A 14,643-nucleotide genomic window follows, 5' to 3' on the forward strand; every position below is an offset into this window, starting at 1 on the left:
CGAGGCGGGCGCGGGGAGGGTGCAGAGCGCGGGCAGGGCGAGTGCAGGGTTGGCGCGAGGCGGGCGCGGCTCGGGTGCAGAGCGCGGGCAGGGCGAGTGCAGGGTTGGCGCGAGGCGGGCGCGGCTCGGGTGCAGAGCGCGGGCAGGACGGGTGCAGGGTTGGCGCGAGGCGGGCGCGCGGCGTGTGCATGGCGTGCGCGTGTAGACCTCGTTAAACGCAATTTGAGATCTATTGATGCATTATAAGGCTCAAATTCTTATTTAACAAATTTCAATGCGAGTTGGACGCGGGTGGCGTGCGCTGGGCGTGCGCGTGTCGTGTGAACGCGCCCTTAGAATGAAAACACGAGTCGTAAGTTATTTATGCTGTCTGTTATTTTGTAAATATTAAGAACTTACCAACGTCATTGGGGATCTGGTTTCCTTGATCCTGTTGGTTTTGTTCTGTGGTTTGAGCCTCATCCGATTTGCGTTCCATTTCCGTGGCCACCTCCCGATTATAGGGCGGTGACATCGCCTTTGACATTCGATCGGTTTGAGGCAAATAATTATTTATCGATACGTTCTGCCCTGAGTCTGGTACCTGTGTAGGTTTCGAGTCGGTTTTAATTATCGAGCTTCGTATGCGTGACAATCGTTTGCGTGACGTGCCAAGAGAGTCCCTGCGGCGCGAATAATCGTCCGGCCTGCCTTCCAGCTGCTCCGATGACTTGTGAATGAGCGGAACATCCGGCAGATTTATCGGACCGTCTGCTGTGGCGTGACTCGTTTCTTCAGTCAGTATCTTCTGCTGATCACTAATTTCCTCTCTGGTCAAGCTCTCTTTCTTCTGTTTACCATTCTTGTCCTTCTTTTTTTCAAGAGAAAAATGTCGGAAAACACTCCTCTTCTTATTGTTGGGCTCCGCCGGTATGGGACCTGGTATTTGCAAGCTATTATGTCGATCATCTTTCGAAGCTAGCATTTTCGCGACTATGCTTTTATTGGCTATATTGTCAATAGTGTTTCTGCGAGACTGTTGTGCACATTGTTTGTTGAATGAGCATCTGAAATGTGCAAGTCATATATTTGGACTAAGTACACGAACTAACTAACTGTTCGATTAATTCGGATCAATTAAAAATTTCGTGCATGTGAAATTACGCAACCACACTATTGTACAGTCCGATCTATAAAATAAGTAGTTTTGGCTTCGCAAATGGCACAATATTAAATCAGTAGTTTCATGACATGTCAAGCTAAATCTTAAATAAACATGTAACCTCAATAAAGAATATACTTACGCAGGACAATGTTCGCATTCCTCCCTGATAGGACTCGAGGGATCCTTGGTTTTATCGGCTGGACCCTGGTTAGCTACCAAAGCATCCGTCATCGGCAGCTTTAACTTGCCAGGTAACATCTCAATATCGTTGGAAGGCGATCGAGTTTCATTTAATCTTTTCGTGTCAGACATTGATTCTCTTTTTTGTTTACTTTCTAATCTAGGAATAGCGAAGCCTAGCTCGGGGTTGCTGGGTACGCTCTCTATGACAGGAAGTGTTTCGTCTGGCTCCTGGTGCTGATATGGCGGGGACTTATGCACTAATGCCGATTTTGGTAATGTTGTTTCAGGCTCCATAGATTTTCGCGCTTCATTTAATTCAGCTCTATACGGTTGCTGAATATCATCATTACAGCATTGAGCACCATTTGCAGCTTCAGGTTCCATAGCTTTTGGTGCATCATTTAATTCAGCTCTATACGGTTGCTGAATGTCATCACTACAACATTTACCACCATTTGGAGCTTCAGGTTTCAATTCCAGCTTACTGGGCTCACTTTCTGCGATTACTGGCAGTTTCCGATTGTCATCAGATTCTGCCTTTGCAGGATCGATCATTTCTTTTTGTGTAGTGGTTGACGGCTCTTGGTATTTTTCAGGCTCGCTGGCTTGATAGGCTTCAGAGCTATATTGCTTACGGGGTTGATCGATCGTGGGAGAAATTATAATTAAATCGGATTGGAACTGTTCGTCAGGTATGTGGATGACGCCTTGAGAGTCTTTCATCGTCCTCACCCTGAAATCTTCCGACCTGCGTTGTTCATCTATGACTGAGACGGTCCCTTCTGGGCTCAGAGCCATGCTAGACTTACTATTTTCCCGGCTTATAGACAACAAAGGTTTAGCGGTCCCTATTCTGTTTACAGTAGTCATAGTCGATTCATTACGTTCAGGCTTCATCGAATTGTAGTCTTCTTGGATGGTCTAGAAAGAATAATTTACATTCAAAATGCTTCGATCTTTCAAAGTTTCGGAGAAAGAAGAAAGAAAGAAAAACATTTTATTCGCGCGAGTGACACATGGACAAAAACAAAAAAAAATTGACAAAAAAAAAATACGAATTACAATAAGAGACACGATACGAGAAGAAGGTACATAACGGGAAACATGTGTCACACCCGCGTGAAAAGGCCCTCACTCAATCGGAGCAATCGGAATCCTGAAATCTGAGGCCCATTCCCACCAAAAGTTTCTGCAGTAGTGATGCTACAAAAATGTTTGTACTGCCTGCTTCAAGGAAGGTGGGAAGTGAAGGATATCCTCTATAGTCTATAGGATCTATAGATCGAAAACTTTTGGTGCGGAGTCGTTATATCTGGTTGGGCTTACCGCAGAATCAGCAAGTGAGTTCGTCGGGGTTTCGGTGAACTCAGTGACCTTGCTCCGTCTCGGCGTTGGTAGCTCAGCAGCCTAAAACAAACAGTAAAAAATACAACAATAGTATGCATTTTTTCATCAAAGTTATGGCAATAAAACAAATATGTATCTGGCATGCAGGTACTTACCCCTGTAATTTTTAAAGCGTCCACCTGCCTCTGAAGTTGTAAGATTCTGTCTATCAACTCTTTGTTCATTTTATTTAACATCTGTAATATACCATACATGTTAATAAACTTAATAGAAAAGTTATTATTATGACCAAAAATCTAATATCTATTTATATTATATTTTGATTATTTTTATGACACTGTAACTAACTAACTAACTAACTATAAAAACGAAGAACCTTTATTTCTCTACACAGAACAGGAATTAACTTTGTAAAGTCTTTTTTTTTTACCAAATCATCAGTGTCCTGGCTTTTGTTGGAGTCTGTATAACCGGAGTCATCGGAGGCTTTAGCTAGCTTGGGGTCTTCATGCTGCACTGTGGGAGACTGGGGGACCTCTACTGTTTGCGCGGGGAGCGTACCTGTCTGGATATATTTGCTTTATATACCTTATAAGGTACCAATACACCTTCTTATTCATGTCTAACGGCTGTTCCTAATATTCTAGGTACCCGTATTTTTGCTTACTATAGTTCGGCCATTCAGAGAATGCGTTCCTGACACGTCGCGATTGAACTGACGACGTAACTTTGCAATGGCGTTGCAGTTACGATAAAAATATTTTTGCTGGTTGTTTACCGTTTTAACAATTGAGGAGCATTAAAACAACATTATTATATCAATAATCAATGAATGTAGTTACGTCGTCAGTTCAATCGCGACGTGTCAGGAACGCATTCTCTGAATGGCCGAACTATAAAGATAAGAATTTCACATTACTTGTGAGAGGCTTATGACAAAATTAATAATTGTCGGGACACTTTTTCACACACGGTCGGTAATAACTTACCATGGGGCTAACCGACCGTGTGTGATCGACAACTGATAAACTACATAGGTAGATATAGCTACATACATATTTATAAATAGAACTATATTATAAACTAGCTTCTGCCAGCGACTTCGTCCGCCTAAGATTTGGACTTTGTGCAAAGAGAGGAAGAAATAATAATCACCAGTCTAGCCAATTATCTAAATCTATGCGTACCTAGCCTATAGTGATGAGTGAGAGTGTTATAAACGTCAGAGTAGACAAATGTAATCAGAAAGCTCTTAACTGCTTAGCTATCGGAAGTTACACGTGTTATTGTGAGTCAACCATAAAAGATAGACATATGCTGTCGTGGAATATATTTTACATAATTTTAAGGAGAACATTTCCGTCATACATGGTTTCTATATAGCTTTAACCATTAAGGCTGCACACGCGACGGAAGCTTAAAAAATGGAGTAACTTTTCCCGTTTTGTATACATTTCCCTTCACTGCTCTGCTCCTGTTTATCGTAGCGTGATGAAAAATCCTATAACCTGCCCAGGAGTATGAAGAATAATTATACCAAGTTTCGTTAAAATCCGTCCAGTAGTTTTTGTTTCCATAACGAACATACAGACAGACAGACACAAAAATTTTACTGTTTGCATTTTTGGCATCAGTATCGATCACTAATCACCCCCTGATAGTTATTTTGGAAATATATTCAATGTTCAGAATTGACCTCTCTACAGATTTATTTTAAGTATAGATATAGATATAACTGCATATTATAACATCCAGACCACGGCCAACAAGCATGCTCCTTACACAAATGTCGACCGAACCGGGAATCGAACCCGGGACCTCAGGTTTGGCAGTCAAATTAAAAAATTCTATCAAAGTCAAATTCTATCCCTATAGTTCGGCCATTCAGAGAATGCGTTCCTGACACGTCGCGATTGAACTGACGACGTAACTTTGCAATGGCGTTGCAGTTACGATAAAAATATTTTTGCTGGTTGTTTACCGTTTTAACAATTGAGGAGCATTAAAACAACATTATTATATCAATAATCAATGAATGTTATAATTTTGTGCCAAACTGAGTGTCAAATAACTTGGTAAACAATATTTTTCTAAATCTATACTGCGCTATTACAAGGTTATGTCAGCGGTTTATATTTTGTAGTGCTGTGCTAAAAATAACAGGCAAGTATCGTAATCTGTTCTTATACAGTTATAATATAAAATAATACGTTTTGATTTTCTTTTTAAGAATTGGAAAATAATGGACTATAAGACTTAATTATAACTTTTATGAAAAATAAAAATAAAACTATGACCAAACCGCATTTTTATACTTAGATTAAAAATGGTAACCCCAAATGGCGTTATGGGCCGCCATTTTGTGACGCTAAAACAGTCGTCCGTTGTCGTTTCGTGCGCATAGACCACGTTTTTCAAGTGTTTTCGATCTGTTTTTATTTGATTACCCGGCTTTTGTTAGACCGAGATATCAGGATTGATTCTGTTATTGATAATAATATAATTATACATGTAGGCGAAGATGATGATGAAGACACCACCTCCTCAAGCAAATCGGAGTCTGATTAATATTCTGTTCGCACATTCAATTCAATGTACTTGTAACAAAGAATAAATAAAACAATTTTATTATATGAATATTACCTTTTTTTGGTTTCCACTTAAATAACTAAAATATAAAACAAATGATTCCGCCAATTTAAAACGAAAATAATCTTAAAATAATGCGGCGGTTCATTTTGAAGGAACGGTAACGAACTCAGTGTTATGTTGTGCCCATCACTAGTCGTGACTAACTGATAGGTGTCAGGAACGCATTCTCTGAACGGCCGAAGTATAGTAGGCATATTAACAGAGAGACAAAATATTGGGACCAGCCTTTAATGAATGGCGAACCAACTAGCCTATATACATATATGTTCTATATTTCTTACTTTTTTATTCCGAAATAATGCTGGAACAATTATTATTCATTCGAGAGAAATAAAAAATGAAATTTTAAAAAGTCATACTTGAGTGGTAGAAGACCGGCTAGATTCCTGCACTTTATGACAGCATTTCTCGCATCTAGAATGTTCGTCCTGCAAAGAAAATTAACGTTTAAGACAAGCACGAGAGCAGAAGTTTTCTTTCGCAGCATTCCAGTATTCATTCATTACAAATATTCTTTCAATGATTTATTAGGTGGGGATAGAATGAGCATTTTCGATAATTTCCACGTTATTTTAGTAGCTCTAACAAAACTGTCCCTAGGTAGGTATCTGAAATATAAAATTGTCCATATCCCTAGGTATCTGAAGTATATAATTACCCCCAGGTATCTGAAGTATATAATTGTCCCTATGTATCTGAAGTATGTAATTGTCCCTATGTATCTGAAGTATATAATTGTCCCTGTGTATCTGAAGTATATAATTGTCCCTATGTATCTGAAGTATATAATTGTCCCTATGTATTTGAAGTATATAATTGGACGTAGTTATGCAGAAACGTTCCAACCCACAAGTCACCCGAAATCGAGTTATTGTGATTGAACAGCCTAAAATTTAGCATGTGGTTATCTAAACTCAATATAATTCAACAATAAAACCTCTAGTATCTTAACTAGTTAGAATAAAAAAGAATACAACTGAAACGCGTAAATGCTTATATCTCAAATTCAAGTTTAATTTGAGATATAAGGATTTACGCGTACAGTGGGTTGGAACGTTTCTGCATAACTACGTCCAATTATCCCTAGGTATCTGAAGTATATAATTGTCCCTAGGTATCTGAAGTATATAATTGTCCCTATGTATCTGAAGTATATAATTGTCCCTATGTATTTGAAGTATATAATTGTCCCTATGTATCTGAAGTGTATAATTGTCCCTAGGTATCTAAAGTACATAATTGTCCCTATGAATTTGAAGTATATAATTGTCCCTAGGTATCTGAAGTATATAATTGTCCCTATGTATCTGAAGTATATAATTGTCTCTATGTATCTGAAGTTTATAATTGTCTCTATGTATTTGAAGTATATAATTGTCCCTATGTATTTGAAGTATATAATTGTCCCTATGTATCTAAAGTACATAATTGTCCCTATGTATTTGAAGTATATAATTGTCCCTAGGTATCTGAAGTATATAATTGTCCCTATGTATCTGAAGTATATAATTGTCTCTATGTATCTGAAGTTTATAATTGTCTCTATGTATTTGAAGTATATAATTGTCTCTATGTATTTAAAGTATATAATTGTCCCTATGTATCTGAAGTATATAATTGTCCCTAGGTATCTGAAGTATATAATTGTCCCTATGTATTTGAAGTATATAATTGTCCCTAGGTATCTAAAGTACATAATTGTCCCTATGTATTTGAAGTATATAATTGTCCCTAGGTATCTGAAGTATATAATTGTCCCTATGTATCTGAAGTACATAATTGTCCCTATGTATTTGAAGTATATAATTGTCCCTAGGTATCTGAAGTATATAATTGTCCCTATGTATCTGAAGTATATAATTGTCTCTATGTATCTGAAGTTTATAATTGTCTCTATGTATTTAAAGTATATAATTGTCCCTATGTATCTGAAGTATATAATTGTCCCTAGGTATCTGAAGTATATAATTGTCCCTATGTATCTGAAGTATATAATTGTCCCTAGGTATCTAAAGTACATAATTGTCCCTATGTATTTGAAGTATATAATTGTCCCTAGGTATCTGAAGTATATAATTGTCCCTATGTATCTGAAGTACATAATTGTCCCTATGTATTTGAAGTATATAATTGTCCCTAGGTATCTGAAATATATAATTGTCCCTAGGTATCTGAAGTATATAATTGTCCCAAGGTATCTGAAGTATATAATTGTCCCTATGTATTTGAAGTATACAATTGTCCCTGGGTATCTGAAGTATATAATTGTGCCTATGTATCTGAAGTATATAATTGTCCCTATGTATCTGAAGTTTATAATTGTCCTTATGTATCTGTAGTATATAATTGTCTCTATGTATTTGAAGTATATAATTGTCTCTATGTATTTGAAGTATATAATTGTCCCTATGTATCTGAAGTATATAATTGTCCCTATGTATCTGTAGTATATAATTGTCTCTATGTATCTGAAGTTTATAATTGTCCCTATGTATCTGAAGTATATAATTGTCTCTATGTATTTGAAGTATATAATTGTCTCTATGTATTTGAAGTATATAATTGTCCCTATGTATCTGAAGTATATAATTGTCCCTAGGTATCTAAAGTACATAATTGTCCCTATGTATTTGAAGTATATAATTGTCCCTAGGTATCTGAAGTATATCATTGTCCCTAGGTATCTGACGTATATAATTGTCCCTATGTATTTGAAGTATATAACTGTCCCTATGTATCTGAAGTATATAATTGTCCCTAGGTATCTAAAGTACATAATTATCCCTATGTATTTGAAGTATATAATTGTCCCTAGGTATCTGAAGTATATAATTGTCCCTAGGTATCTGAAGTATATAATTGTCCCTATGTATCTGAAGTATATAATTGTCCCTATGTATCTGAAGTATATAATTGTCTCTATGTATCTGAAGTTTATAATTGTCCCTGTGTATCTGAAGTATATAATTGTCTCTATGTATTTGAAGTATATAATTGTCTCTATGTATCTGAAGTATATAATTGTCTCTATGTATCTGAAGTTTATAATTGTCCCTGTGTATCTGAAGTATATAATTGTCTCTATGTATTTGAAGTATATAATTGTCTCTATGTATTTGAAGTATATAATTGTCCCTTGGTATCTGAAGTATATAATTGTTCCTAAGTTTACGAAGTATATCATTTTCTCTAGGTGAACTTAGTGTAATAAATGATCATACTTGGTGGTGCTTAGTTAATAGCATATCGACATCATTCCAAGCCGGACAACCGCAGTCTACGCCTTTCTTCTCCTGAAATTAAACATGTCTTAACGTTCTTGTGAAAAACTAAGAAGCACTTGACAAACTGAACTTTGATGATCACTTGGTCAATTTTGGTTGAAGTGAAAATGTTCGCTACAGTAGGCACATTTGTGGGTATATCCTGTATGATAGTTTTTAAAGGAAACGTAGGGCAAAATTTTGCACATAGATACTTATAGGTTTTGATTTATGACGCTGTTTTGCCAATTTTTGTGAGATTACTGGACAATCTTTAAGAATTATTATCGAAGATCTACAAGTTCATGAGAAATTAAGGAATGCTCATACTTTGGTCGGAGTAGACGATTCTCTTGGAGGTGGACAGCCACAAGTAACGATTTTGGCATTCTGAAATAAATTCATTTAGGAGCTTAAAGGTCTCTGTCTCTGCACACAGAGACCTTAACACTAACGGTTTTGGAGTTCTGAAAATTTCATTTTCACTATTGTCGAATTTAAGTTTTCTATGATACTAAACATACAAACTAATTATTAACATATCAGCTGACGTCGTTAAATTAATGAAAATTTCGGTAGAGAACAGTATTTTCTGCGCCCAAGACAGCTAAGACTGGGATAGAACGGAGCCATAGCAATTATTATTAAGATACTCCTATTGAAATATATATCGCAATACTATGGTTAGAAATATCATACTTCAGCAAAAAATATTCCCGGTTCCCCATTCTGTTGGGGTGGACATTCGCAAGAGGTGAACTTTCCTTCCTGAATTCCTGAATTCCTTCGTTCACTCATCTGGAACAATCGTGACAATCTGTCAAGCTAACGCATGAAACAATATTTCTACCAATTTAGCTACAATTTTTTTAATGAAAAATAAATTAATTAAGTTTTTCAGGATCTTTGAAGAAGAGCGATTTTTTTTAAATATTTTTTACAAATGGATATTATTTATTGATTACAAATGGGTGATTCTATTTGGAACTACTGTTATGGATTTTCCGCTCGGTTATTTACGTACTACATATTCCGAAAGGCAAAGAAATCTCTCGCGTGGTTTCTGGTAACAACAACACTTCAATCGGTAGGTAGTTGTCAATTGTTGCATTGTCGCCTTACGAAATTCTTTTAGTATTAAAGCTTTGTAAGTGTTATGTAGAAACTATACATACATATTTATCAATATTACGTTTATAAAATTAAATAAGAAAAGCTCAAAGCTCATACTGGCGGGGTCCTAGCTTTACTAGGCTTGTTGAATTTGCTGCCCTTGACGGTGAGCAACTTTCCTCTCAGGCTGTTACTCTTGGTGGAGCCGACCTTATCCGAGTCCTCCGAGTCTCCCGCGTAAGGGGGACACCCGCATTCAATGCATTTCGCGTTCTGCAAGTTTTACATTGTAATTGGGTGTGGTCTGCATTTGTTAAGTGGTCTACATAGTAAATTAAGAGTATTCGTGTGCCTTTAACCACTTGAATGTCGCTAATTAGAGAACAACAGAAAATCCATTGTCTCGTGTGGATCTGCGCACCGGCATACAAGAGGTTCAATCAGTTACAAATATCGGCCACATCGCAGCTGCAGTGCTGCCAGACTCAATCTCCAAGATAACCCTGTCTCCGAACTATTTATATAGCTAAAATTCTACCTAACTACAATTTTGAACATACAAAGTCGATTTACATACAAAAAACTGAAAAGCTCATCTACCTATCAATATCACAAAGCTAAAAGCTAACTACTGTAAAGAGATCATACTTTAGCCGCTGCCTTATCTTTGTGAGCTCGTGGACAACCGCATTTCGGTACAAAGTCTCCGGGTTCTTCCAGAGGAACATTTGTTGGGAGACCATTTCTGTCCTGTGATGAGACATCAGTATATTGTTATTTTTTCATGTGAACTATTTTGTGCACTTTTTGTGATGGGGAAAAATGATAAACTCGACAGATGGGGTCTTACGATCACGTGACCTGTTCATAAGACGTTCGAAGGACGACAGATGACGTTCCATCGTTCAATCAGCACTTCTCAAACGTCAAAATAAAAGACATTCACCCACGCCCATCTTTCACCCATTTTTATATGTTTTACCAGTATGGTGTACCTGTATGGCATAAGTCAATGTCACCAAGTCCTGCTTAATTTCCCTTGAACCTCCCTGTGGCTTCATTAAAAGTATATAACTCACGTTTCTAGTAGTCAAATGGTCCTCTATGGTCTTGTTAACTTTGTCCGACATGTTGGAGGCTTTCAGCTGCGTCTCCAGCTCAGCTACTTTCCTCCTCTCGATTGACAGCTGAGCAGCCAGTTCAGCTGGGAAATAGATGCAAGTTTTTTTTTAGATAAAAATCATTTGAGTTAATGAATGAAGAGGGAAGGAGTTTGAGAAAAGACGTCACGGCATAGGAATGCGTCACATCATTTTCGCTCACGGCACATTTAGTACTTGATTAGGTATTCTGGTACTCGCTGACTTTCCGCTGGAACTGAACCACTGACACTTGGCTGACTGACTTGATTGACTGATCCGAGAGAAATGATGCCAGTTTTGTGCCGGCACTCCATTTGGAGGAGTGGTGGAGTGAATATGACAGCATAGCCGCGTTTCACACCATATTCGGTCAAAGCACATTATTTTTTTCACTAGGTAAATACTCACCACATCTGGAGTGAGTGTTCCGACACGTGGCCAGTATCTCAGTGTTCCGCTGGAGCAGGTTGTGCAGCTCGTGCTCGCTGGCCTTGCGCTGTGCAGTGACGCGGGTGTTCTCACGCCGTACATCGCATACTTCGCCCTCCAGTCGTGTGATGCGGGACGCGTACTCCTCGTGCACGGTGAATAACTCCTGGGAACATAACACAACAAAAATATATTTTTGAGCATAATGGGAAGTATTAAAATAATTGCAAAATATTCATCCTTACATCTTGCAAATGGACGATTTTCAGTTTTAACTCTTCCATGAGAGATCTACATTTGTTTTCGTCACATGTTTGGCCAGATGTTTCTCTGAAATATTTATTTAAATTAATGATTTTTATTTTATAACTTAACACTTAATATCTTTAAACTAAACTACTACTTTATACAAATACTGAGTAAGCCCAGCTTACTTAATATCATCTTCACTAGTTTCAGTTTGAGCAGCTTTCATGGTTATGGATCTAGAAGTTTATTACATTAATTTATTAGTAAATTAATATTAAAACTTATGTAAACTGAGATAATAGCTAAAACAAACCTTTCATCAACCTGAGTGGATGTTGATACCTTGAGTACTGCCGGTTCATTTGCTTTATCCAGACAATTGTGTCTGCAAACACATTTTTAAACCTTTTAGTGTCATTGAAGTCTTTAGAGTCATAGTTATTAACTGCAAAATACTCAAAACAAAATGTCTTCCTACCCTAGCGAAAAAGCAGCTACTACAAAAGGAACATCTGGTTTCTGTCATATGACCCTAGCAATAGAGTTATTTGATGAGATTTGGAAAAAAACTATAAATGAGGATTAAAATTCTTAAGTTACTATATAAAATATGTACTTACTTCTTAGGCGTACAAGTGCCGCCGTTGGCTGCACAGCGCAGACATCGCGACGTGGATGGTTGAGCGGGCTTCTTGAAGAACTGCTTCGCCGAGCATAGCCGCATGTTCAGCATCTGTATGCGATCTGCCATGCGCTGGTTTGCGCGTTTCAGTTCAGTTATACTGCAAAAAAAAATCTTTTGGAACTTGCTGTTCTTGATTTCATTTGACTTGTACACAATCGAGATTTAAACGCGACATATGTGTGTATAACTATAAGGATAATTACAATCATCCTGGTAGTTCACCTAGTTTGCGAAACTTCATTTAAACATGCTAAAATAGTTGTACATAATTCATTGTTTAGCAGTTGTAGTAAACACAATATAAATAAATGCCTTCAAAAAAAGTAAGAGCAATTGTATGCTTCAGTATTATGAAGAAAACATTGCTGTATTAATTCTAAAATAAGGGATTGCCGTTGATTTACACATAATATGCAAGTTACAACATAATATCCTATATAACAATGAAAGGCTTCTGTAATTTGATAAATAAAATAAATACTCATTTCTAAACTTATCCACTTGCAAATGTGAATTAAATGAATATACTTCTTATGTAAGTCAGAATTATAGTACACACTGAATATAACAAGCAGTATGGAAGTATATTATGATTGATATTTTTTTTAACAAATAAATGCTTTCCCAATGTTTAATATAATCCCAAATAAATTATCTTAATTTTATACCACATTCAGAGAGTAAATATCAATTTACCAGTCTGAATTTGATATCCTTTAACTATATTCTTATTAACTACCAAAAAGGTAATACTAACGACTCCTTCTGCTCGTTGATAATAGCCTTGGTCCCGATACAGCAATCCTTGACCTCTTTATTCTGCAAGTTCTTCTGCGTGGCGTTCATACGCTGGACCTTTGTAGACAGCCCTCGGATCTTGTCCTGCTGGCCATTGATCGTCCGCTTCAGCTCAATGTTGTTCTCCAGGAGAGAGAAATACAAATCTTCCAGTTCCCGCTTACTTAATTTTGATGGACAAATTCTGTATAGTTCTGCGAATATAGTTTTATTTTAAAGGAATAAGCTATAGTTTACCCAGTTGTCTGTTGGGAATGTGTGATTCTTATTAGAAAGAAACTTTATATAGGTACAGATAGAATTTATGACACAGTCCGAGGTCCGTAGGGATTGTGGGGCCTGGTCAAGTTTCCGTTGGGTATAAAACAACTGAATAATAATATAATGTAGACATGTAGTACATTGTTATCCTGATTCTTACAAATTTCTTTAAAAATACAGTCTTTATACATTCATAAGTGAATTATTGCAAAATAGAACTAGGCAACAAAGTTCTTTTTTTTAAATAGACTTCAGGTAAAGAATGACAAACTTTAGGTCAGTTAGTTGTCTACTATCCTATGCTATGCTAAACAGTAGAAGTTTGAAACTTTATCATAATGCGGTCGAGTGCTGCGAGTACATCATGCCACAGGTAGCGGGCAGGTTACCGCAAATATTTACGTCACCAACCACTTAATATCCCGATGAAGAAAATGTTATATTTGGGGTTCTTGACTGTTTCTTACCTCGGTCCGACCTAACTGAGTGACTCTTGCATAGATTATTCTGGTCATTTCTATCCATTTTTTCCTTACTATAACAACTCATATTGATAACTTGCACTTTAAAAAATTACAAACAAAACACAATATTAATTTTGCCTATATTTGAACTTGTTTAACCGAACATCTCAGGTATATTGTGATGTCCACCCACGTTTGTTGCATCGTCACACAAAATATATTTACGCCACATAATTTTAGCCCGATAATAGCATGGATATTTTATTGTAATTTTACATCAGTGTAAAATTCTTTCGACAGTAAAATGAAAAGACCGCCATGGCAACTCGCAAGAAGGTGTCAACAACATAGCAACTGTCATGTTATTCAACTATTTTTTCTGAAATAGACCTCTAGCAGTGAACAATACAGTTCTATTTTGTTTGGCAGTTCTGACACGCCGTCTACCGAAATATTTGAAAATGATTAAGCCAATTTTCTCTCACGAAATAGTCAAACTCCAAACTATTGTTCGGAGTAATCAAATATTTGTTTTATTTCTTTTTTTAACTGTATAGCTATTTGCATACGTCCCAATGGAGTAAAAATAGGTTCCTTTAAATTTGTAAAACTCACTGTAACTTTGAGGTTTACTGTTAATCCTCGATAATACGTAGGTAAATACGTACCGCCTTCATCCAAAAGTGTTGGAACCCGGTTATTTTTTTGTTTAGCCATGATTGTTTAGTGTTCTAAAATCTGGTGAGAAATTATTAAAACCAATGACTAACTACCCTGCTACTATATAAAGCGAAATCCAATGCGCCCTGTAGTGTAGCTAGTCTATAAGTATATTATATATGTATAGTCCGCGCAATTCAAATAAAAAAGTTTTTTTTTTCTTCAGTTCCCTCATCGTGACAATAGAGGTTGG

At 36.7% G+C, this 14,643-nt stretch overlaps 1 protein-coding gene across 1 annotated transcript; it reads right to left on the reverse strand.

Annotated features, from left to right (window-relative positions):
• Positions 1 to 157: 157 nt before the first annotated feature.
• On the reverse strand, positions 158 to 14,025 carry LOC124630957 (protein lava lamp-like). Its single transcript, XM_047165013.1, has 13 exons — positions 13,734 to 14,025; positions 12,965 to 13,199; positions 12,143 to 12,304; positions 11,836 to 11,907; positions 11,519 to 11,603; positions 11,253 to 11,439; positions 10,782 to 10,906; positions 5,686 to 5,754; positions 3,105 to 3,239; positions 2,830 to 2,910; positions 2,654 to 2,734; positions 1,284 to 2,248; positions 158 to 1,046 (listed from the first exon to the last, which is right to left on the reverse strand). Exons 1-13 carry the CDS (start codon positions 13,813 to 13,815, stop codon positions 374 to 376), a joined length of 2,952 nt encoding a protein of 983 aa, XP_047020969.1. The 5' UTR covers positions 13,816 to 14,025; the 3' UTR covers positions 158 to 373.
• Positions 14,026 to 14,643: the final 618 nt, after the last annotated feature.

The sequence above is a fragment of the Helicoverpa zea genome, chromosome 1 (assembly GCF_022581195.2).
Source record: "Helicoverpa zea isolate HzStark_Cry1AcR chromosome 1, ilHelZeax1.1, whole genome shotgun sequence".
Taxonomy (NCBI): domain Eukaryota; kingdom Metazoa; phylum Arthropoda; class Insecta; order Lepidoptera; family Noctuidae; genus Helicoverpa; species Helicoverpa zea.